We start from the raw sequence: 23,866 nt of genomic DNA, 5'->3' as shown, positions 1-23,866 counted from the left end.
ACCGGCGCGTAGCAGCCATGATCGGACCGCATTATTGACCTCGTCGGCGCAGCTGAAGTGGCGGCCCCCAAGGAACGCCTTCAGTGGCCCGAAGAGATGGAAATCGCTGTGGGCGAGGTCTGGGCTGTAAGGGGGATGTGGGGGCACCTCCTAGACAAGTTCCTGTAAGGTGCGTGTCGTGAGATGCGCGGTATGCGGGCGTGCATTGTCCTGTAGGAGGAGTACAACTTTGGTGATGAGGCCAGGCCGCTTTTGCTTCAGCGCCTTATGCACATCCCTGAGAACCTGGCAGTAACATGCACTATTGATCGCACTATAGACACTATTGATATCGAGACATGTTATCCGTCGGTCCTTTAGGATCAGGCGTTCCACAAGCTGGATGTTCTCAGGAACTCTGACAATTGGCTCTGAACCGTCCCGGCCGGGATCATCGTTCACTGATGTACGGCCGTCTCGGAACCGTTTGCACCACTCAAATGCTTTCCTGCGGCTAAGTGTATCGTGGCCATACTGAGCCTGAAGTCTTCTGTGTATTTCAGATGGCTTTACGCCTTCATTCGCGAGAAACTTCATGACAATTCGCTGTTCGATGTGCGCGCTAACCTCGTTGTCGGCCATCTTGTCTAGCACGTGTCTTCTGTTTTGCGCAAACTTTGGACCACCACGTGGTGAATGCGGAGGCCTGTCGCGTCTGAAAACGACGAAAAAGAAGTAACGCGAGTCATTTGTACACTCAGGAGACAGAAAGTCCCGGTTTGACTTGAAGCCCCCTCGTAATATAGCGTACTTTAAAATTAAGAATATATTACGCCTGCTTTATTAGGAGCATTAGCTGGAAGACATGTCCATAAAATGTCCCTCCCTCGTTTGCTTAACGTCCCTACGGATATTTTTCGGACGTCTCAGAGGACTCCTTCTTTCTATTACTTCAACATGTGTTCGTACATATATTTGATGGAACTCCAGGATATCTCCAGGATATCCCAACATCCAGCTTCAGACGTACATCGGATATCCCTAGGACAGCCGTGTGTTTTGGGTTGGATGTCTGTCGGACGTCAAAGAAGACTCCTTCTTTCTCTCACTTGGACCTGTGAGCGTACATATATCGGACGGAACTCGTTATCCCCAGGATATACCAACATCCAACTTCTTACGTACATCGGATATCCATTGGACAGCCTTGGGTTGTTGGGGGAGCATATCCCTTCGTACTGTAGGAGACGACAGAGGCGTAGCGCGCGCCATCTGTTCCCTCTGACCAATGGAGGCCCCGCAAGGAAAGGGGGGGGGTCGTAAAAGCGAGAAAGAAAAAAAAAAGAGAGTATAAGAGTCGTCTTTCTGCAGAACGAAAATTTAAATCGCAGTTCTTTCTTATTCTCACTGATCAAGCCATATCTTCTGTTTTGTCGCGATTTGACCAACTCGTGAAGTGGTAAAAGTTGTGCGGATTTCTGTAAAACGCTAACAGCTTGAAACAGTGTCACTGAGAACACGAACTGGAAAATCGCAGCAAAAATTTTGAAATAAAAATGGCAGACATTGATATCAATGAACTCATAATGGAATATCGTTTTATATTGAGAAAATGAGAGGGCGTCAAACAAAGAGACGCCAAACAATTTTAACGTACACACACAAGAAAGCCTCCAGGAGATCCGAATACTTGCATTTGCGTCAGTATTATATTTTCTGACCACACCAGTTACTGTCGCTGGTGCTGAAGGGAGCTTCAGCACCAACTGATTGATCACGAATATCTTGCGCTCGACCATGACAGATGTCAGGCTTTCTGAGTTTGCAGTCAACCGAAAACAAGATTACCAGATTGTGACGCATTGATTAATCAACTTGCGAAGAACAAGGCTCGAAAGAAGCGTATTGCGTAAATGTTCACTGTATAGGCATATTTATATAATATGAACCCCACATACATACCGCATTCCAGTTTCTGCATTGTAATTGTGACCGCGGACATAGTATGTTCGGAGGGGGCCACGTTCTTTGTTACTACGCCCCTGGGAGCCGAGTGCCTTTCGAGCAAGAATTAAGTCTTTTGTCCTAGGCTGCCTCCACGTTTATGGAAATAAACCTGAAATTGAAATCCACAAACGAGAAGGCGCTATTCGTTCTGGCTACATACAAGCAGGACCAAGCTGTTACATAAACTTCAAACTGACACATTAAGCGGCCTTGGTAGTCGTCATTCACTCCACCTTTCTCACCCAATGGCCTTGTTCCAAACGCGGGAGAGGAAGACCCGTGTGGTCACCCGCCTTTCGGTGCATATGAGCATTCTGATGTTCCGGACATTTGGTGCTAACGAGCAGCTTATCCCCTCCTGCTCATTTCCACCAAACGCTCAAAACCACCAACTTTTTTTCGGTACATATGGGCGTTTGGAGGTTTTGAGCGTTTGCAGGTTATGAGCATTTGGTGCATATGAGGCACAACCCCGAGGGAACAGGTTTACCGACTACAAAAGAAGAAACCCCCCCCCCACAAAAAGAATAAGACAGGTGCTGACCTCGACTGAGCGCGCAGACGTCCTTCTCCTCCTTGTTCCACCCTAGGGGTCGAGTAGAGAGTGAATGAGCGCGGCTGTGTTTGTGTACGTTTTTTTTTTTTTTTTTTTTTTGTTGAAAAACTACATGCATCAAAACCTTTTGTGCTTGAAAGAACTGATGTTCTGAGGCTGGAACAATTGGTAGAGGCCTGGACCGGCAATCCAGAAGATGTGGGTTCGAGTCCTACAGCTAGCTAACCTTTTCAGTGACTTTCATCTTTCATCGTTAATTCCTTTTGTGCTGTTCGGCGAATTGACGCGTGTACTTTCATCGGATGCCTTAAACTGAAAATATTTGGGATGCCCTCTGTACTCCTTTTAGAGTCTGCCAATCACGACGTTGCTTTCAGCGGCCGTAGGTATGGAGACGGGCCGCCATCAGCCGCATGGGCAGCCACGGGTAGCCACAGAGAGCCTGTGTTTCAAAATCGTCTGCGGCGATTGACTGACGTCTTGGCTGGCTGCTACGATTGGTGGACTTTATTGTCTACGCGTGAAGAAGTGAGAGGAGGCATAAGCAGGCCTTCTGTATCTATGTGGCCTTGACAGTTACAAGGAGACAGACATCACAGCTCTCGGTGACGTCAGCTATGTACTCTTGCAGAATCTGAAATTCGTGGAAGCGTGTAATACTCCTTGACGGCATGTTTGTGTACTGAGTCTGAGACTATCGCACCCCTCCCGGTCGATTCCGAAACTATAGTCAGTGGCGTAGCCAGACCTCCAAGGTAGGGTGGGGGCACTCCCCCCCCCCCTCTCGCTAGCCTGGGTGCGACACACACGTACTTGTGCACACTGCAAAATGCGGATGAAAAAAACAGAACAAAAATAATTAATTTGGACGTTCACAATACGATTACATGTATAGGCTGTCATGCGCAATGAGGTGGTGTCACCAGACTGGAAGTATTTTGAAAAGGTTGAAACCATTCAAGAGTGCTGCTTAGATAGACGCCATGAACTGCAAGAACTTTCGCGATCGTCACACTGGTCCCCCACCCCCACACACATATATTATGTTCTCCTCGGATTTGCACGATTTGCGTGGGTCGGTCCGTGGCAGGTAGGGGGGGGGGGCTCGAGCCCCCCCCCCCCCCCCTAGCACCCCAGTGGCTACGCCACTGACTATAGTGTCGTTTTACTCCGCACTCATCACTGAGAATAACGCCGAAAATCCGACGCGAATGAACCTTTTTCACAACGCTTCTGCGCATGCTCTGTGACCCTGACGCCGCCGAAGAGGGTTCCCTACATACATTCAATAGATGGCGCCAATATGGCGCCGGTTGTGCTTTGGCGCGCGCCGATCGTGTTTCGCTGGATAGCCGCTAGGATAAGACGCGAGTGTGAGAAAGGTGTATTGGTGGCGTTGTTCCTGTGCTGTTTGATGTAACACATATGGCAAGAGCAGACGGCTCATATGGAGAGTATTCCGGAATTCTCTCTCTGGAAACGTCACCCGGACAAGGCCAGTCAGTGACAGTCAGGACAAGGCCTTTGGCGTGGACGAGACCAATTAGGGAGCGGCTGGAGGGACCTTGGTAGCCTTGGCCGCCTTGGCGACCGACCAACTGACAGGCGGGCGGGCCGGAATACTAGGGGACGCGGCGTCGGCACTGTGACGGGCATGCGGAATGTTGTTTCTGGTAACCGTCGGACGTGTTCGTAGAGCCAGGAGCGTAACACAACCACGCAAAACGGTCTCGTCAGAACTCACACTGGTAAGCGAAAGTGAGCCCCGCATTTACCGAGGACTTTTCACTTAGTATATTGCGATGCGAACGCCAAGGACACGAGCTCGGGGACAATCGTCGGCGCTGCACTCCCATTCGTGTGTCTGGCTTACGTCATCATGCTGTTAGCTGCAGAGGGAATGTGAATCTTTAAGACTCGATTATTTAATATGTAAGCTGTTTTCGGAAGAGAAACTTGGCCAAGTTGATTGCGAAGCGGTGACGAACGTTACCGTATCGGTCTCATACATACGTTCCCGAATGCGATAGTCCCTTTTAAGGGATGTTGTCTATAATACGAATAGGCTGTAGTGGCACTTTAAAGGAGCAGTGAGGTGACACACCGCGTGGCTCGAAACCCTGTCTCACCACCCTGGTAACACCCTGTATATATTAGAGATGGGCCAACCGAACCCGCGAATCCTCGAATCCTAGACAGGGATTGGAGATTCGGGAACTCGAATCCCAGTGCCCAAAACGGCGAGATGAATCTTTCGAATCCACCAACCACGTCTCTTCCTTTTTTTTTAAAATGGACAAAAATCTGCATTAACTTAACTTTGAGCTGTGTTTTCTTGTTTGTTTGTTTACATTGCTCTCCACTGAAAGAGTTCAGGCAGGAACTCTTACATTGCAAGCTTAAAAGTAACGTGGTTTTGCTTTTGATTGTTCCTTAGTTTTATGGAAAGAATTCAGACTCGAGAGTTTACGTATTCCGTGTAGTCGACGAACAACACGTTAAATAAATTACATTTAGGATGAAGTTTATGGATACGTTTTCTCCAGAAAGTGAACTGTTATTTAATTTGTTTTTCATCGCACAAAGATATCACCTTCCGCTTCAAAAAGCGCTTTTCCCGCCGCCTTTTAAACTCTTCTTTAAGAAAGATTCGAGATTCGTAAGATTCGTGGATTCGCAGAACCTTCGTTGGACTCGGATTCGGATCCGAAAAATTCTGGATTCGTCTCATCTCTATTCGATATGATACGCACTCCGTTACTCACTATACTGAGCTTTACAGTCAATAGTGAGTTTTAGTATATCGTACGCTATCGCCTCTGCGTACGCAAGAGATAGAGTTGGTGGTCCTACGCACGCGCAAGGCATAGACAGAGCTTTGCGCATTGCGCAGAACCACCACGCTATCCCTTACGTGCGCAAATGCGACAGCGTATGATATATTAAAACTCACTATTGTGTTCCTCTTTAGTGGTACCGTCGCCAGTCGCTTTCAGAGTTTGTTCCGTAAATTATCCAACGTGCGCTAATTCGAGCCAATGGTCGCTAAAAGCCTGGCCTGGCAACTAGCCTTTGGCTGTCTCTCCTTTTGTCAGAAAATGACCCACTAAGAACTATTAGGCCCAGGAGAGTATAGTGCATCATCACATGAAACATTAGACGAAACAATGGCAGGTGGACGAGTCAGTGGATAATTAATGGAAGTTAATCTATGACAATTGTTGACGTAGACAACAGAAGGCGATCTCCGTTCGCATGGTAAAGTGTGAAATGAAGACACTCGAAGGCTGTACGAAAATTGCCGGAAGTAAGTTTACACGTGTCACGAGTGGTCTTGTATTTGTGTGGCGACATGCTGCACGTGTCGCAGGGTGGAACTGCGGATGACTTCGACTACATGGAGGTCTTTAACGTGCGCCTAAAATCTCTGACAAGCTGTGCTGCGGAGGCAATGCTTACCTGCTACCGGATTTTCGGGTTTGTCCGAAAAATCCGAAGAACATACACCGGTAATATTTGAAATAATTAGGATTTATCCGAAAAACTCCGTTTTCGGGGTTCGAGTAACCACAACTCATTAAGAAAAGCCATGCAGCGATGATTGGTTGACAACGGAAGACTAGACAAACACATCCAGAACCAGATCCACCGAGATCCACTCTGCAACAGTCCTTAACTTAACAATGCGCGCAGCATCCGTTGCATCCGTTTAATACAGGTAAACGCTTGCTTGCTTAGAAGCACCTTGACGTTTGGTTCATTGAATACCGTACCCAATTTGGTGAATCTAGCGACCATAATCGGTCATTTCGAGGTCCCAGGTCTACTTGGAAAGCGGCCAGCTCCTACTGTTTTTTACTTTCGCTTTTTCTAAGAATCGTACGTGCTTCCGTATGCTACTCCTCAAAGTGGACATACAAATTAAAGGGATCGCAGATGGCACACAAATTGTCTTCTTGACTAGTTGTTGCTAGTTGCTTCAACGCAGAGAAATAAGATGGGTCGCAAGCGAAATTTGCCTGGCGACTGAACGCTTGAAATCCGGATATTCTTTGACTCGAGTCAAAGAATATCCGGATTTCGAGTCTGCAAGTTTTGCGTTATAACAGTGCAAAAAAGAATGCTTTTCGGGATATTCGCATACCAGATCGATCTTTTATTTTCATTTATGCAAGTATACCCTGTAAACATTTTTATGTATCACAGTAATAAGTGATGCTCAGAGCGAATGACGCTGAAGGCAACGTCCCCGTCTTGTACTTTGGCCACTGGTTTCTTCCTTTGGATTGTAATGCAGGTTCGACCTCCGGCAAAATTTATTGAGCGGCGTCCCTCGGAATGAGTTTGAGTTGCGCCCTTTGTGCATTGTTGTCAAGTGAGTCTCTTACAGATACGGGTGCGTAACACCCGAACAGGCGCACAACGCGAAACGTACAAAAGGCGTTCAACAATGCACGCGGCAACGTTAGGCGGCAACTTTTGGCTTAATATACGTTTCCCAGAAACGGCAGTTGTCTTCGTGAACGCCGTTGCTGACACGGAAATGTTTCGGGTTCAGTTCGACGTGGAGCGGTTTCTCTCTCGAGTATCTCGGCCACAGGATTCCATGAACAACAGGCGGTTTGCTGGAAAAAAAGAAAAAGTGAAACGAAGAATGAGTCTTACTTACTGTCTGAGGTAACAAGGAAAACAAAAGCCTCGTTATTTGTTTTGTCTAGTACAAGGAAACCTATAGGAAAGAAAGCTTTCTGTTTACTACGGCACTGGGGTTGTATCGATGTTAAATATCACAGGTAGAACGCTCAGGGTGCTTTCTATACTTCAATAACATGATGTGTTATGTTCCCTATACTTTTGTCTTCTTTATAGCTCTACCTCATGTTTTGAATAAATCTTCTTCGTCGTAGACCGAGGACGGAGCACTTGCTCTGCGAGATGGTATTCCCGAAACAGGTGATGTGCACATAGGCGACAGGTAGGATACTTTCTGAAGAAACCCTTTCTTCAGAAATGGATAAGTTATGAATGCTCTGTGACCATCCCACGTATCACTTTCCGACTCGAAGAATGCCTCACATGAGTGCAGTGGCGTAGCCACGGGGGGGGGGGGGGGGGGGAGAGCTGGAGCCCCTCTACCCACCACGGACCGACTCACGCAAATCCGTGCATGCATACAGTTCATGGCGTCTATCTAAGCGGCACTCTTGAATTTTTTTCAAAATATGAGCTTTCCAAAATCCTTCCAACCTCCTGACACCACCTCATTGGACATCACAGTGTAATCGTATTGTGAACGTCCAAATCAGTTATTTTCGTTCTGTTTGCTTTTCAACCGCATCTTGCGGTGTGCACAAGTATATTGTGTGTTGTCGCACCCAGGATCAGCGAGGGGAGGGAGTTTTCGTATCGAGCCCCCCCCCCCCCCCCCCCCTACCTCGGAGGTCTGGCTACGCCACTGCATGAGTGCACGTATACCGTATGGAGCAAAGCAGGTTCATCCCTTCGTTGTCTAACGTCAGGATCCCACTGCACATCAGTACCATACTTCCCGATGCATGCCGGCGGATACCTCAGCCGGTATGAGTATGACATTGTACGTATACAATTAACTATTGATGACAAGTTGATACGTAATTAACTATTGATATATCTTAATTAACATCGTATCTAATCAGTTGAAACACACTTCAATTAATCATTCTTTTGCTCAAAAGGACAGTTACCGGGTCTGCTAACAGAATCAAGGGTGGCTGGGTACCTACATAGAACCCCAACAATATGTAGTAGTACATGCACGTATGCAATGTAATAATGTAGGTCCGCTAGCGGCGTTACTATGGCGGGCTAGCGTTAGTACGAACGTTTGACAGGCGCACTACTTTTTGTCCTTCACTTTTTTATTTACAGCTATATTTGGGAAGTTATCAGGAACACGTTTTCACTCAAATACCCGGTGAAGTCATCCGAAGCTAGAAATTAATAACAATAATTGTATTTTTATGGCTGACAATGAGTTGGGAAATTTTAATTACAGGAAGCATCGTTACACGAAAGGCAGCGTTCACACAGGGCAACTTTTCCCAGAAACTATGATCAATTTTCGAGTTGCTGGCAGTCGGCCGACGCCGGCCACCTCCAGCAACTCGAGTTGCTCAGAATCGCTCCCCGACCGAAAACTTGAGAAGTTGCTCGTGCAGCGGCCAATCAGCGAGGGGAGCATTGCCACATGACTCTCGATGGGTGATGTTATTTCGTTCGTGGGCCCTTGGGTTCAAATCGTGCAGGTGCAGATGAGAAATATATGTTTCTTTTTTTTTTTACTATAACGCCACACAAATGTATCAATAAGCATTTCTTGAAGATAATGATGATTTTTGGCGTAATAAACTGACTAAGATTTGATAAACAGTAGCTAAAGAAAAGACACCATCAGTTGGATTCGAACCCACTTTCTCAGATTGCCGTAAGGTTGCTTGTGGGTGGCACTACCGGGTTGCTATACATGTGAACGCAGTATAGCGGTGCGCAAGACGTTGGTCCGAGTGGCTGGAAAAAGTTGTCTCGTGTGAACGCAGCCTAAGGCGAGTGCAAGGTCGCGCAATGTAGGGGTGCGGATAACTTGTACCTAGTGGAGTTCCTCAACGTGTCGCACAAACCTCCAGCAGACTGTTCTGCAATAACTGTTCAATTGTCCCTACATTTCTACAATCCTCGACAGTGACCAGCGGCGGTTATGAGCTCAGCAGAGGTCGACTGGGCTATCGAGGCTGCATGGCTAGAAGCAACTTCGATTCTCTATATACCAAGTAAGACGCAGCTAGCAGACGTAATATGAATAAACCATTCACTAGCATATTATTCACAGTTCATCTGGTTTTCTCCATCTCGTTCTCGTCACGAGCTGTCCTACTCATCTGTATAGTTATGTTGTCCGTTCACGACTCTACGTACTTCCGCTGTTAAGTTACCACGACCTCAAAGCCAAATGCAACGAGGAAGAATCCGATTCATTTGGCGTTTCTCTCTTTCAAGCCCAATGGCGAATACCCGGGAGCTGCGAGTTTCGAAATTTAGCCCGTCGTAATTGCGAATGACGTTATAATTACTGCTGGGCCCACGTCCCGATGCCCACGTCCTCTACCGTAGATGTCTTACCGCAGCATCGAGGTACGCACACACGCACATACATTAGATGACGATGAGGTGGGCGATTCACACCACAGTTGTGGCGGCATCCACTGCCCCCATTGATTTTTGGGGTCGAATAAGGGGATCACGATGGGAAGGATATTCTTAAAAATCTGTCAACAGATCTACTAGATCGACCTAGTCCTATAGTATATTCGGCGCGTTAGTGCTACGAGGTTAGTTTTCAGTTCAGTGTCAGTTCATGCCGAGAAGAGGGTGGTGTGGTGGTTTCTTCTCTATTTATACCCGTTCTTCTTTTCAATAATACGTGTTGGTATAGTGACTGCTTGTCCGTGCCTACCGTCGTCCCGTCTCGTCCCGTTGTTAGCACTCCTGATTATGAACTTGTCTTATTGTGACTCAACAAGAAGCGTGTTTCATTATGCGTTTAAGTGCACTGGCTTCATATTTTGTTCCCCTGTTAAGACGTTAAAAACGAACAAAAATCAAGAAGAGAGAGTGATATGAATAAAACGCACTAGTGTATAATAGGGAATGGTCATAACATGTGTAACGTGTTACATTTTAAGTTTCGAAGGCACAAACGATTTGCAGGATATGCAGGACGATATGCAGACTATGTAGTATACCAATAAGTATATACAGGGTGTTTATTTTTATCCTTTACAGATTTTTTATAAAAAAGCTATGAGACTTCACACATGTCGTTTTCGCAGTTGAGTTATACGGCCCTATAGTTGACTGTATTGAGTTATCCTCTCGAAGAAGTATGCAACTGTAAGATGACTAAATACCTAATACCTTCGTTAAGTAACTCTTTAATTAGGGGATTTCGTGCAAAAGGGAGATAGCAGAATGAGAGACTATTCTCGTTGAAAGCCATTCCGCGTTTAAAAACTCCTGAAACACGCACGTGCGTTATTAAAATGTCCATCCCCGAATTTTGATATGCAAATGAGCCGAAACCGAAACAGCGGCGACAGGGAACGCATTGAGCACAGCCCTCATAACACGTCATAGGGCCACGTGATTTGGAGCGATGGAGATGATAGGAGTAGGAGTCGATCTGCTGGCCAGATAAACCGCTTTCCCGTCCAGATAAGCCTCCGTTGGCGATGATGATGCGCTCCTGAGGAGCGCTTTTTCGGTTTCGGCTCATTTGCATACGGATATTCGGCGATAGGTATTTCATGGCACGCGCTCTTTTCTGGACTTGTAGAGCATAGAATGGCTTTGAACGAGGATTGTCTCCCGTTGTTATCTCGCTTTTGCCAGAAATTCCCTAATTAAAGACTTAATTAGTGAACTTTATGTAATTAGTCATTCTGTAGTTAAATACTCTCATCCAGAGGATGTCCGCCTGGACATATAACTCAACTGCAAAAACGAGTAGAGTTGATAATAAAGGAAAAAAAGAAAATGGAGAAATAGGCACTCATTACGAGAGCCGGCTACTCCAGATCACTCAGGAAAACAAAAATGGCTAACGACAAAACGACAAACGACAAAAACGACATCTATGCTGTTCTCATAACTTTTTATATAAAAAAATCCGCAGAAGATAAAAATGAACACCCTGTATATAGACAGGTTTTAAAAGGTACCGTATTTTCCGGTGTATAACGAGCACTCATGTATAACGCGCACCCCTAAAAACGGGCCGAATTTGAAAAATGTTCGATGTATAACGCCACCGGTGCATAACGCGCACCGCAATGGTGCTACAAGCTCCTGTACTGCCACCAGTATACACAATAAACCAAAGCGGTGTATCATATATGCATATGCTATATTTGAAACGCGTTTAGTCAAATCCGTTAAACTCCGATGCAACAGCGTCGCTGTCATAGTATACTTTACTCTCTTCTCTGCTTTTCGTTTCGCGTCCCTTCTCAATCACGCCATTCTTCTGAAATGAATTCAAGATTATTGACTGCTGAATAGCATCCTTAAGCAGCATCATTAACCTTTATGAAGGTCAGTGCCCTTTCGCCGGTTTTGTCAACTGACCTTAAGAGATAATTGAGAAAGCCACAGCACACTCCGGAAGAGGCTAGAATTACTACGTCACCGACCTGAAAAGGAACTCTGCAGGAAAATATTTCCGTGTATAACGCGCACCGTTAAATAACGCGCAGGACCTCTTCAGAACACTTTTTACTGTATAACGCGCGCGTTATACACCGGAAAATACGGTATATGTCACGGTTCTTCATCGATTGACTCATGAAGACAAAAATAGAACGCGATAGTTGGTCATTGTTTGGTTGAAATTTTGTGTTTGTCCACAAACCAGCTATACGAAGAACTGTTTTCGAATGGCAAGTACCCACAATGATTTGAAAATACGAAGCAACTTTCACAGCTATCATGGAGGCATGTCCATAGTGTCCGTCAGGCTAGAACTGGTCATAGATCATACCGGGAAAGTTCACGGTGGGCCACAACAACTTGCCCAGTGTATACATAGTGCTCACATTGTTTTGTGCCACTTTCTGTTGATGATCTGGGCTATGTTAAAAACTGAGCTGTTGTGGGGAAGAGCTGCATTCTCTGAAATCCTAAGCATCGCGTTAACGACTCTGTGCATAGAACAATATGCGCAACTCCGCACAGGGACGCCTACGAGAATTGTTTTGGAAACTTGCCCAGGGCGGCACAATAAAACAAAAATCTAGGTAAGGCGTTAGTTTTAAGTAACGTTCTTTGTGAGCACTAACTTTTGACAGTGCGCAAAACAGCTCGCCTCTTCAGAGTTCGATCTTCCGGCTTCTACGACGCACTTTGAATTATCGGGGCATACGAATGTCCGTACTGATTTTACAACTACAGAACTTGTACACTAGGTACGTTTTTAGAAATCCACTAGTTTTATCTGTTGTAGCTATTGTCCTACGTACATTGAAGTTGTCAAATAACTCACCCTGTCTTTGCGAAAGTGACCCATATATCCATCATTGTCTCGCTGAATTCCACTTCTTCTTGCGTGTAATTATAACCGGGTCTCAGAGGAAGTCCCATAATGAAAGGAAACTCTTCGAAGTGTGCCACACCCATCCACTCCGACCTGTATGTTCGAGAGGACCTGTGCGTGTAGTAATAGTAATAGACGTCGCTGTCTTGGTCGCTTGAAACCGCTTGGGCAAAATAATTTGCAGGGCATGTGAAGCTGTAGTCTCCAACAGCGTCGGAACTAGTCTTCAAGGCAAAGCTTACGTTTGCATTCTTCAGATTTCCAAAATAGTGGTCCCTCACCGCCATGTTTCCTCTGCGCATGAGGTACCGAAACATGATCGTGATATAAAACCCTGCTTCTTCCTGGTCCGTTATCCTGATTTCGTGAGGTGGAAACACTTCAGGGAGGATCATGGAAAGGAAAGCGGACCCTTCGTCCTTGTTGCTGCCTATCAGAACTTGAGCCGACAGAAACTCCCCCTTCTCGAACTGCAATGCAGGATTCACGGGAAGGAATTCGTCTCCATAACTTGGGAAAAATGTCGAAGAATGCTTCTTTCCATACAGTTGCTGGCCAGATTGGAGTAGGACGTGTCCCGGAACAGTGCGCAAGCAGGACATAATGCAGTCGTGGTCCTGCTCGAAGGACATTTCAGCGTCTGCACAACCGACATGTCGTGCCATGTTCAGCACCTTCTCCGGTCCTGTTTCAGTATTGTCTCCTATCTTCCAGTAAGGACTTCCGCTCTGCATAATAAGTCGACTCGCTAGGCCTCGCGCTAAAGGTGACACAATGAAGTAACCCACTGTCACAGCACCAGCACTTTCCCCAAATAACGTTATTCGGTTTGGATCCCCACCGAAGGACATGCTATTTTCCTTGATCCACTTGACAGCAAGAAGGGTATCGTGGAGACCCTGGTTTCCAGGCGCATCTGGGACCTTGCCGTTCAGGAACCCAAACTCGCCAACGCGATAATTCAAGTTAGCGACAATGATATCGCCACGTGCAGCCATGTAGAGACCGTCGTAGACGTCCCAGTCGCTTGCGCCTATACTGTAACCCCCGCCAAAAACATTTATAATAATCGGCTTAAGCGTGCAGTTACAGTCACTGTCTGAACATGTAGGCGTCCAGATATTGAGGTAGAGGCAATCCTCGGATGGTTTCTTCTTGCTCTTGGCCCAGTCCATAGTCATATCAAACTGAAACTGAAGACAAGGTGGTGAGGTGTCGGTGGCGTTCAGCGTGCCCTTCCACGGTCTCACTGGTACTGGTTTCTTAAAGCGTAAGTCTCCGACAGGCGGTTCGGCGAATGGTATGCCGAGGTAAGTGTCAACAACTCTACCAAAGGCCTGCTGCGTGAACCCACGTATCACTCCTGAGCTTGAATAAATGATGGCAGTGTCACTGTCCTCTGCCAGGATGACGGACAACAAGAAGCAGGAGCAAACAGCAGTTAACGTGAAGATCGCCATTGCAAACACTTTGGCTGGAGTTGAACGCTCTGAAACAGACGGGAAAAAGTGTGTTGTCTGCAAAAGGAATAACAATTTCACAAATTTTATGTTTCGAGCTGTGGGACTACACGTTTATAATGCATCATTCGTTACAAGCGTCCTAATAAGAAATATTTGAACAGTTTTTGCACGCATTGCAATACTGCAATTAATTTTTGTCCAATCTAATCGTTTACAACATAGACTGAGAAGTTACACGTCGAAAAGAACTCGTTACAAGTTAAGTTACCGTGTGAAAAATGTAAATAAGTTAATAACGAAGTTCTTCAGCGTGAAATGTAACTCGCAGTTACCGAGTTACTTAAAAAAAGAACGAGTTACTTCCAAGTTACTTCGGACACTTAACTTACGTTACTTTGGCAAAGTTACCTGAAAAAGGAACGAGTTCCTCTGAAAGTTACCACGGCGAAAAAGTAGTGAGTTAAGTTACAAGTTATCAAAAAAAGGAACTTGGTTACAGTAACGAGTTACTTGTAACGAGTTACCTCGAACTCTGGTTTACACAACCAATGCAGGTTTTTAACGATCTACTGAATTCAGGTATAAAGAAACGGACATTCTGATTGGGCACACCGCATGAAAAGAAAAATTTACGTGAAGCGCGAACCTTAGCGATATGCACATAGTAGTATAGAATATTTTGAATGACACACTGTCAACGGCAGCGGCAACGTCGTCGTAGTTACTGGACAAGGTCCTCACGTAGGAAGCTCTTGTGAGGATCTCATACAACATGTGCAGAAACTCACAAAAACCGACGGTCGAGCATCAAAATACGAGCCTTACAGCACTTTAATATTGCCTAGACAGCAAACACCGTACGCAAACGCGGGTCTTGGTGTGCAACACACGTAGTCGTTTGTCGAATTGTCTAAAAGGAGGCGCATTTTTGCAGCATCTGAGCAATTTGGATAACTTCGACGAGCGCTTCTCCTGGTCCCACTTGCGGGATGCTTGTGTTTATTTGATTGTGTTTATTCTGCGAGTGTTTGCACGATACATAATAGCCTAGGCAACGCATTATAAAATCGTTATAAATATGTACTCTGCTTAATTATGCATCACCGAGGATAACAATGTGGAAATAGATACATAAAACGCTACGACGACTGCACATAGTCAAGACACATCATCCCTGAGGTTCCGACACGAAATCGTGGCGGAACACATTTGCAAGGGGTCAAATTCTCTCATAGAGTAATGAATCATAGTTTGCTATTTGCTGACAACAGAACGCTACTGGGGGCAACTCATGAGATCCGTAAGGTTTGTATGGTACCAAATATTCGTTGACGATAGGCTTTAGCAGTAAAGCATACCTGTCCAACGCAGTCGCCAATAGGTTATGTTACCTGAGCGCTGTTTCGCAAATAGTTACGTGTAAACTAGACAGAAAAAATTTTCGTTTAACAAATTATCGACATGACGTCGTCCTGTCACTGTGTGATTGCGACGATACGTCGTATAAATCATATTTGTTGCCGTCGCATTGGTGCCTGAACGAAATAATGGCTGTCTGGGAACTGGTTCGAGGATTTCGCAATCATCAACAAGGAACTTCATCTCGGATTATGGGCTTCAGTGTCTTGTAAAGTACGAATGCGGAAGAAAGTCAGGTTGACGTGCTGACGTTACAAAATATACAATAGGCAAATGGCTGCAAATTAAAATGTTTTGCCTGCTGATTCTAACCAACATATTGAGTCCGTTAAAATTCCTTTGGGAGTTACGGCAACATGAGCCCAACTCATCCTCCCCGCCTCAATTTCGTTGCGGGACTTCAGATGTGCCTATTTGATATCGTGCGCGGTCGTAGATGCAGCTTCATACGTTCGGAGAAAAGTACTTACTGCCGTTTTACGCGTTGTTCTCTAATATCGTATTTTACTCGAACGACGAACGCATTCCTCCTATATACACCGTTCCCACTGCGAAGACTTGACACGTACTCTTCCGTTTCTCTTCTTCTTACAAAATCTCGAGTCCACTTACGGTTACGCAACTGATAATCGCCATGCTCCATCAGAGCCTTGAGCAACCCGACAACCGCGTGTCTCCGATCCATCGACTCGAATAGTACCTCCCCTCATATCAAAAGCCTAAATCTGAATCGCACCACTGCCAGCGGAACTCACGTCCGCCTCCAGTTGTCTTCTATGTTATTTTCTACACCGCTTCGTGTAAGGGGCCAACGAACCTCAATGAACCGCTACATGTCAGTATGACCTGTTGTTTACAACTTGGGCGCATTCCTACGCAGGGAATGCTCTTGATGGACAGAAATCGTAGCATCTTACCGTGCGCTGCCTTAAAGTATTCCTCTGTATAGCAAGTCCAAGGTCAGGAATGAGCTCGGCCACTTTCTCCCAACTGGACTGGCACCATATCTGGGTTACATTCTATATATATACGGCCGCTGATACGTTTGTTTGAATGTCTGTGTGTTAGACGACCCCGATTTTTGACGGCCAGGGATGGCCTCCCCGATAGCCGCCAATGCCTCTCTCATATCTGGCACCACAGACTTTCGACTTCGGCGAGATGGCAGAAAACCTTCACGGTCGCTTTGGCTGTTTGGATAATGCCAGACACACCAGAAGGGAACACGATACCAGTGATGGACGACGACGACGTGGTTAATATCTGCTACTTACGGGGTAATTAGCGATAATTATCCTAACAAACAGCACTCACTAATCCGCACGCTGATATGGTATAATCGAATTTCAGTTGCCTTCATATCGCTTCATTAAGAGCTCTTTAAATCTCATGATCACTTAAGTAATTCGTATGTCAACGTTTTTGACATTTGTGCAGAAATTTTACGTATGCATATATGTCTCTGGTTTCAATTATTGTTTTTCATATATCAGCTTGTTTGATCTTACGAGATTTAGTTGTCTTAGTTGTATCAGTGCTGTATGTAAAATGTGTCAGGGGGTCTTGGTTCTGCCAAGCTGCCTTCTTGTCAGCTTTTTAACAGTACCTCCCACCACAAATGTTGGTAAATAAAACTATTATTATTGTCATAACTGTGCAACATAAAGATTGAATTGATGAATTGTGTGAAATGTTTCATTGAATGATACATGTTGTTCGGTATAACAGAAAATCTTGCAACCTTGTGTTCTCAACTACCGTATTTTCTGGTGTATAACGCGCGCGTTATACAGTAAAAAGTGCTCTGAAGAGGTCCTGCGCGTTATCTAACGGTGCGCGTTATACACGGAAATATTTTCCTGCAGAGTTCCTTTTCAGGTCGGTGACGATCCTCTTCCGGGGTGTGCTGTGGCTTTCTCCCAAATCTCTTAGGGTCAGTTGACAAAACCGGCGAAAGGGCACTGGACTTCAAAGTATTGCTCAGTTTTGAGAACGCACTAGCCGTATGTGTTCTTGAATCGGGCTTTTCATGTCCCTGAACTTCCATTTGCTCTCGGTGAATAAGCAGAGGAATGCTCGTGAGTCACTATCGTCTATTCTAGCAGTGCGCTTGACCTGATATAAAAGGATGGTCTTCTTTTGTAGCATCGCGTTTTGTCAACGAAGTCGTCGGTAACCTGCATACATGATACACCGCGTTGGTTTACTGTGTAAACTGGTGGCAGTACAGAAGCTTGCAGCAACATTGCGGTGCGCGTTATGCATCGAACTTCTTTCGAATTCGATCCAGGGGTGCGCGTTATACACAAACACACACACACACACATAAATGGGATGATGATGTGGTGGGTCATTCTCCGCCGTTATGGCAGTACACTGCCCCATTGCGCTTATGGAAGGGATGACAAAGTGATGATGATGGAAAGGTGTCCTATTAGAGTTCGTCCATTAATTCAGTGCTGGAGAGGAACTCAGCAACAGCTCATAGGCCTTGCATCAGATGTGAGGGGTCCGACCATGGCCCGAGAGTTTTGGCTAAGTCGAACTGGCGTTGATCGACGCGTTGGAGAGCAGTTTCCATGAGGGCGCGCTCGCGATCGTACTGTCCGCAGACCAGGAGGACGTGATGGAGGTCACCGCTAACAGCACCGTTATACACAAGTGCGTGTTATACACCGGAAAATACGGTACTAATATGGGTGTTCCGCTTTCAAGATGAGCAGCGCTATACTAAAATTACTAGCGCAAAAACTAGCGCAAAAACTACTAAAACTAGTGCAAAACTAAATCGTATTGAGAGTCCGTCTCGTCTGCTATTTTTATGTTCTCCCTGTCTTCTCCTGTTTTTGTGTTCTCTCCTTTTTGGAATAGGCGTATATGCAAGACATTTCGTGTTTTCAGCGTCCTTCACAGGAAGTTTCCCTTTATATGAAGCGTTAAGCTTATTCATAAATTCTGCACTTGTTTGACTAGTAATAGCCATCTAACGACAGTTATGGGTAGCACGTAAATATTATATGAATACATGGACCACGGTATGAATGGATGTCGAAAAGTCCAGCGCCCCCAAGAAAGTAGATCAAAGCAGACGTCTCTGGTCAGTAGCCGCCTATATTTGGACCAGGGTCTGTTCTTCTCCTCGGCGGATGGACGGATGTTGAGCTCTGTATCCGGCTGCATGGGTACGTAGACAACGTGGAAGAAAAATCAAAAATCAAATAAACTAAAATTGTTTATCGCTTACTCTAAACGTATTTTTATTCGCGATGTATAAGGGTAAGGTGGAGCAAGATGAGACACGGGGCAAGACGCGACATTTTGGACTCGACGCCACCTGCCTCAGATACGCGTTACTCCATGTTCTTGAAACTTTACTCATAGGTGAGGAGGCTCTGCATGCCCGCTTTATTGCACGTGGGAGTAAGGATTGGTTTATGCGTTCAAGAGAGAGAGAGAAAAACAAACAAACATCGGTTTCTCCTGCCTGGAATGTAAAGCCCTTCCAAAAAGGCGCGATTTTCTGTAGTCCTTTTTCTTGTCATCTGTGCAGCTACATTTCGCAGGCTTACTTTGTCAATTTAAGTTCATGTTCTATTTCTTTATTCATTCATCTAGATATATGCAAAATATGGGCACTCTTGGTTATCCGGTGTTGAACAAAAAAACTCGCGTGCACTGACCAGCACGGACGTACTTTTCGCTGCTATGAAGCTTGGCTAGGCCTATATTGCTGTTCTAGCCCTTTCGGCCCTTTAGCTTTCGGCCCTTCTAGGGCCCTGTTTGTTAATGGCCACTGGGCGGACTGTCCTCCGCCGAGACCTTGAAAACCAGGATGGACCCCGAGACAGGTTCTGTCCAGCGCGGAGTGACAGGAGCCGTTCACCGATGGATCAGCGGCCTCCGGGCGCAATGCGCGACGACGATCCCGTCCTGCCTTCTTCGAAGGATCCAAATGCACTGCAGAATTGGTCCTATGCCACTGAAGTTGGGGATGGTGAGTTACCGTCAGCGGTTACCTTCTCCCCGCCTCAGAATCCCCCTGTGACGCCACCACCTGACATGGAGGGTGTCGAACATGGGAAGGACCCTTTCACTCTCGTAACATACCGCAAGAATAGAACAAAGGGGATACCAGTTGTTTTCGAGCCCCTTCAGGAAAATTTGTCATTCCGGAAGGTGAATCCCAACACTGTGGCCAAAGAGATATGTTCTGCAGCCCAAGAGGAAATCCGGAGTCTCAGTTTTAACCGTGACGAAAGCATATGTGTGTGTGTGATTTCTGAAGGAGCAGTAGCAAACCTGATGGGCCTTAAAACGGTCGCCGCACTGGATGTTGCAGTCATCATTCCGTCATCGTATCTGAACAACATGGGTAAAATTTATGCTGTACCACTTGACTACGAGGACGAGGATATTGCCTCTTACCTGGCAGAGGAAGCTGTCACTTCGGCTCGCCGGCAACGACGTCATGTCTATACTGAGGGGGGATTAGACTACTATACGCCACTCAAGTCAGTAATTCTTACGTTCAAATCCAACATGAAGCTGCCGAAGACTCTTCGGCTGGGTTTCAATACATACCAAGTCTCTGAGTACGTTGAAGGCCCCGTCCAGTGTACAAGTGCCAACGTTTTGGTCACCTGGCGCGCTCTTGTCGAGGGTCAACACGGTGCATGATATGTGCTGGGCCTGCTCGGAGGCAGCCTAAATGTGCCAACTGTGGCGGTCCTCACGCCGCTTCTCACTCCATGTGCCCAAAGAAGCGGGTGGCAGCAGTGGCGCACCAGACGGAAGTCTTGAACCCAACAAGCCCATCGCCTCCGAACGGCAGTTCGCGACGTGACCAACAACGGCGTGTCGGCGCCTGGCGTCCCAATCCACACCCGGAACCACCCAAGAACGTTCGCAGAAATGTCATGCTGACTAACAGGACCCCCAGACAACTTAAAACAGTTCAAGCACCTACCAGAGTACCTGCCAAGCCAGTTCATGGCCCACCAAACAATGGCGGTGTGAATTCTCGTCCTCAAGTTTGCCCTACATATGCTGGTGTTGCTGGGAGAACCTCGAGTGTGGAAACAAGAGTCCACACAAGTATCAGCGGTCGGAGCCTGAGCGTCGCGTCGACACAAATGGCTTGGTCGCCATCTGCTGCTTCTCTGCTTCCCTCTTCTTCCCTCTTCTGCTTCCCTTGATTTTCGCGGCGCTCAAGGCCACCCTGCAAACGTTCCCGAGTTCTTCAGAGCTCTCAGCCGTTAAGCAGCTTCTTGCAACGGAGCGTTTCCTCGCATCTGTCCATGGACCGCTGCTATAAAAACGCAACTCTCCTCCAATGGAACGCACGTGGCTTGCGCAGTAAGCTCCCTGACTTGAAATTTTTTTTTATTGAAGTATCAGACCCCATATTGGCCATGACTTTCGACTTAGCGGGTACCACATAGTGCGATCAGGAGGTGCGGCCTCGTCCAGGACAATATTGTGCGTATGAAGTGATTTGACTTTTTCTGTGCAGCCACGGGCGCCGTTAACTGCTGTAGACTACGTCACGTGCGTAGTACGCTTCCGTGACATTTTGCTCACTGTGGTTAGCCATTACGTTCCACCCTCGTCAGCCTTTACGAAACGTGAGGTAAAGCATCTTCTGAAAAACTTGCCTACTCCATTCATTCTCGTAGGTGATATCAATGCACATCACCCATTGTGGGGAAGTCGGAAAACGGACGCCAAAGGGAGAATATGGAGCGACGTCATTGACGAACTCGATGTGTGCTTGCTGAACGATGGCTCCTCCACATATATGCGTAGGGACTTCACCATGGATGTCCTCGATGTCTCTATCTGCTCGCAAGATGTCTTCAGAAAGGCGTCAGGGTCTACGGATTGTGATGGGAGAGGAAGTGACCACCTTCCGATACACATAGCGATCCGTGGATGCACCATGCAACGTGGCAATAATAACGTGGTTCGTCTGGTTAACTGGAAGGTGTTCCGGGAGCGATGTGAGGCGTCATCACAGCGGGGGATGACCGCAGACCACTTCTCGGAGGTGTTGACAACTTCTCTTCGTGAGTCCTCGAAACACGTACCTGTTGCAGCAGGACATACGGGCTCTACCCAGTAAACCATTCATATCCGTAGGACATCCCTATAAGGTCGCGAACGTCCTGAATATCTGGACAACCATGCAATATCTACTGGATGTCTCAGAACGAGATTCGCGTTTCGGTCTTTCCCAGTAAATAACAGATGTCCTAGGTACATTTGCAGGATATCGCGTTTTGGATGTTTGACTGGAGGAAGCAGCCTGGAGATCCCTGGGATATCCATGTAAGATCCAGTACACGAGATTTTGGCCACTGATTGAACGTCACAGGAACGTCGCCAGGACTTTGCAGGGAGATATACGGATAAATGTGAAGATTATGACATCTTGTTCCGACAGCCACATTGTTGTTGTGCTGAAAGCAAGCAAGAACTTCTGTAAACCTTAACTGGATATGGGGAACAAGTAAAATCGTTATATATCCTTATCGTTCGCGTGCTGCTAGCCGTGACAGTATTTATCTATGTGTAACGCTCGTCAAGCAACAGTGGAATTCGATCACTGTTACAGCTCCACTAAGCAGCTAATCACATTATAGACGATAGCTTGAACTACCCAGCAAACCAGAGACGTCCCCTGAACATCCATGTCATATCCTGACTCGGAGGTTGGAACGTCCCAGGGAACACGCCACAAATCCCATAGACATCATCTGTACGTCCAGGGGACAAAAAAAACCTTCCCCTGTTGCACATTCCACGAACATCCCACAAACGTACAGTAGACGTCCGTGGGATATTGACAGCTTTGAGATCGAGACGACGCATGGATGTTTATTGGGAGCTTGAAGCTGCTTTTATCATCTTCAAATCATATTTTGAAACATTTTGCGAGAGTTGTGTGTGTGTGTGTGTGTAGGGGGCTGGTGTCGGCACCATTAACGGACCCGTAACTATAGAGAGTGGCCACCACATAACTATTTCATTCCCTGTTGCCCCACTGTACCCGTTTCTGGTAATTCCCATAACGAACACAGAGCGCGGTGGTTTAAATAAAGCAAACAGAGAAATGGAAAAGCTCACAGTCCAAAAAGCTTCAAAAGGTACTGGCATTCCCATTCCAAGAGAAAACAAATACTATATTGCTTGTCGCGCGAATTCGAGGGTACTCCTCGCCTCTGAAACAAAACGGATGGTGAGCTGTCTAAGTATAATCCGATTATGCACAAAAACAACGGTCAAGTGACGAGTTGCGTGGAGTATTAACTCTGCAACAAGGCCACGCCTGTGTTTCTTACTGCTCTTGGTCTGAGACACTCACTATAGGTTCATCGAAAGTCAAATTTGAGAGTGCCACAGAATTCCGCATCTCTGCATGCGGAATTCTGTGGCACTCTCAAACTTGACTTACGAAGATTCACAGATGGGTCGACCAACTTACACTGCTCCACCGCTGCCTTTACAATCCCGACTATGTCGTCGTGCCACGCATACCGTCTCTCGCACCGCACCTCATCCACGTCTGCAGAGTTCCATGCCATTTTGTTCTTCCTCAAGCACATTGCATCCGCCGCTATCAGCAGCTGGGTGATATATTGCGACTCCAGTGTGTAGCGAACATGGGTATTCGTGGATCACTTGCGCCTGTGGTGGTGGACATACTCGAGGAACTAAGCCGTCTTGAGATCAGCGGGCACTCTATCTACTTCCAGTGGGTTCCTGCACACTGCAGCATCCGCGGCAATGAAGAGGCTGACGAGGCTGCAGCAGCTGCGTATCATTCCCGATCAAGCGTGCGGATTACCCTCCCCAAAGGCGACAGGCGAACCTTCCTAAATGATGTGGTGAGGCCTCTCGCACATGCGCAATGGTCTCGGGACATTCCATCAAGAGTTCTGATGCGTGAAGTGGACCCTGACTTTGGCTTCACCATGCCTTCTCGTGTGCCTCGCCATTTTACGTCGCTGATACACAGGCTTCGTCTTGGGGTTGCATTCACCCCCCATTTCAAGCATGTGATCGGCTGCTCCGACTCGATGCTCTGCTCTCGCTGTGCTGTTTTGGCGGATACCAAGCATGTGCTCCTCGACTGCCATCTTTACACCTCCCAAAGAGTAGCTCTACAGTGTCGCCTGCAGTCTATCACGGCCGCACCATTCACAGTGGCAACCATTCTCGGCCCTTGGTCTAACCAGATTGATCATCGCCAAGCTCTTGAGTATTTCAAGATTTTTCTCCGGGACACTGGTCTCCTCTCTACCCTATGATCTGGCTGCG

The 23,866-nt window shown here is 46.6% G+C and overlaps 2 protein-coding genes across 3 annotated transcripts in view; one reads left to right on the top strand and one right to left on the bottom strand.

Moving 5' to 3' along the window:
* Positions 1 to 23,866, top strand: part of LOC135385826 (uncharacterized) — a 109,955-nt gene that overhangs the window by 7,113 nt on the left and 78,976 nt on the right. The window lies entirely within an intron of this gene.
* On the bottom strand, positions 7,008 to 14,145 carry LOC135384910 (acetylcholinesterase-1-like). The gene is made up of 2 exons (XM_064614092.1): positions 12,615 to 14,145; positions 7,008 to 7,167 (listed from the first exon to the last, which is right to left on the bottom strand). Exons 1-2 carry the CDS (start codon positions 14,123 to 14,125, stop codon positions 7,008 to 7,010), a joined length of 1,671 nt encoding a protein of 556 aa, XP_064470162.1. The 5' UTR covers positions 14,126 to 14,145.

The sequence above is a fragment of the Ornithodoros turicata genome, chromosome 2 (genome assembly GCF_037126465.1).
Source record: "Ornithodoros turicata isolate Travis chromosome 2, ASM3712646v1, whole genome shotgun sequence".
In the NCBI taxonomy this organism is placed as follows: domain Eukaryota; kingdom Metazoa; phylum Arthropoda; class Arachnida; order Ixodida; family Argasidae; genus Ornithodoros; species Ornithodoros turicata.
Note: the sequence above shows the minus strand (reverse complement) of the source record. Positions and strands in the feature narration are given on the sequence as shown.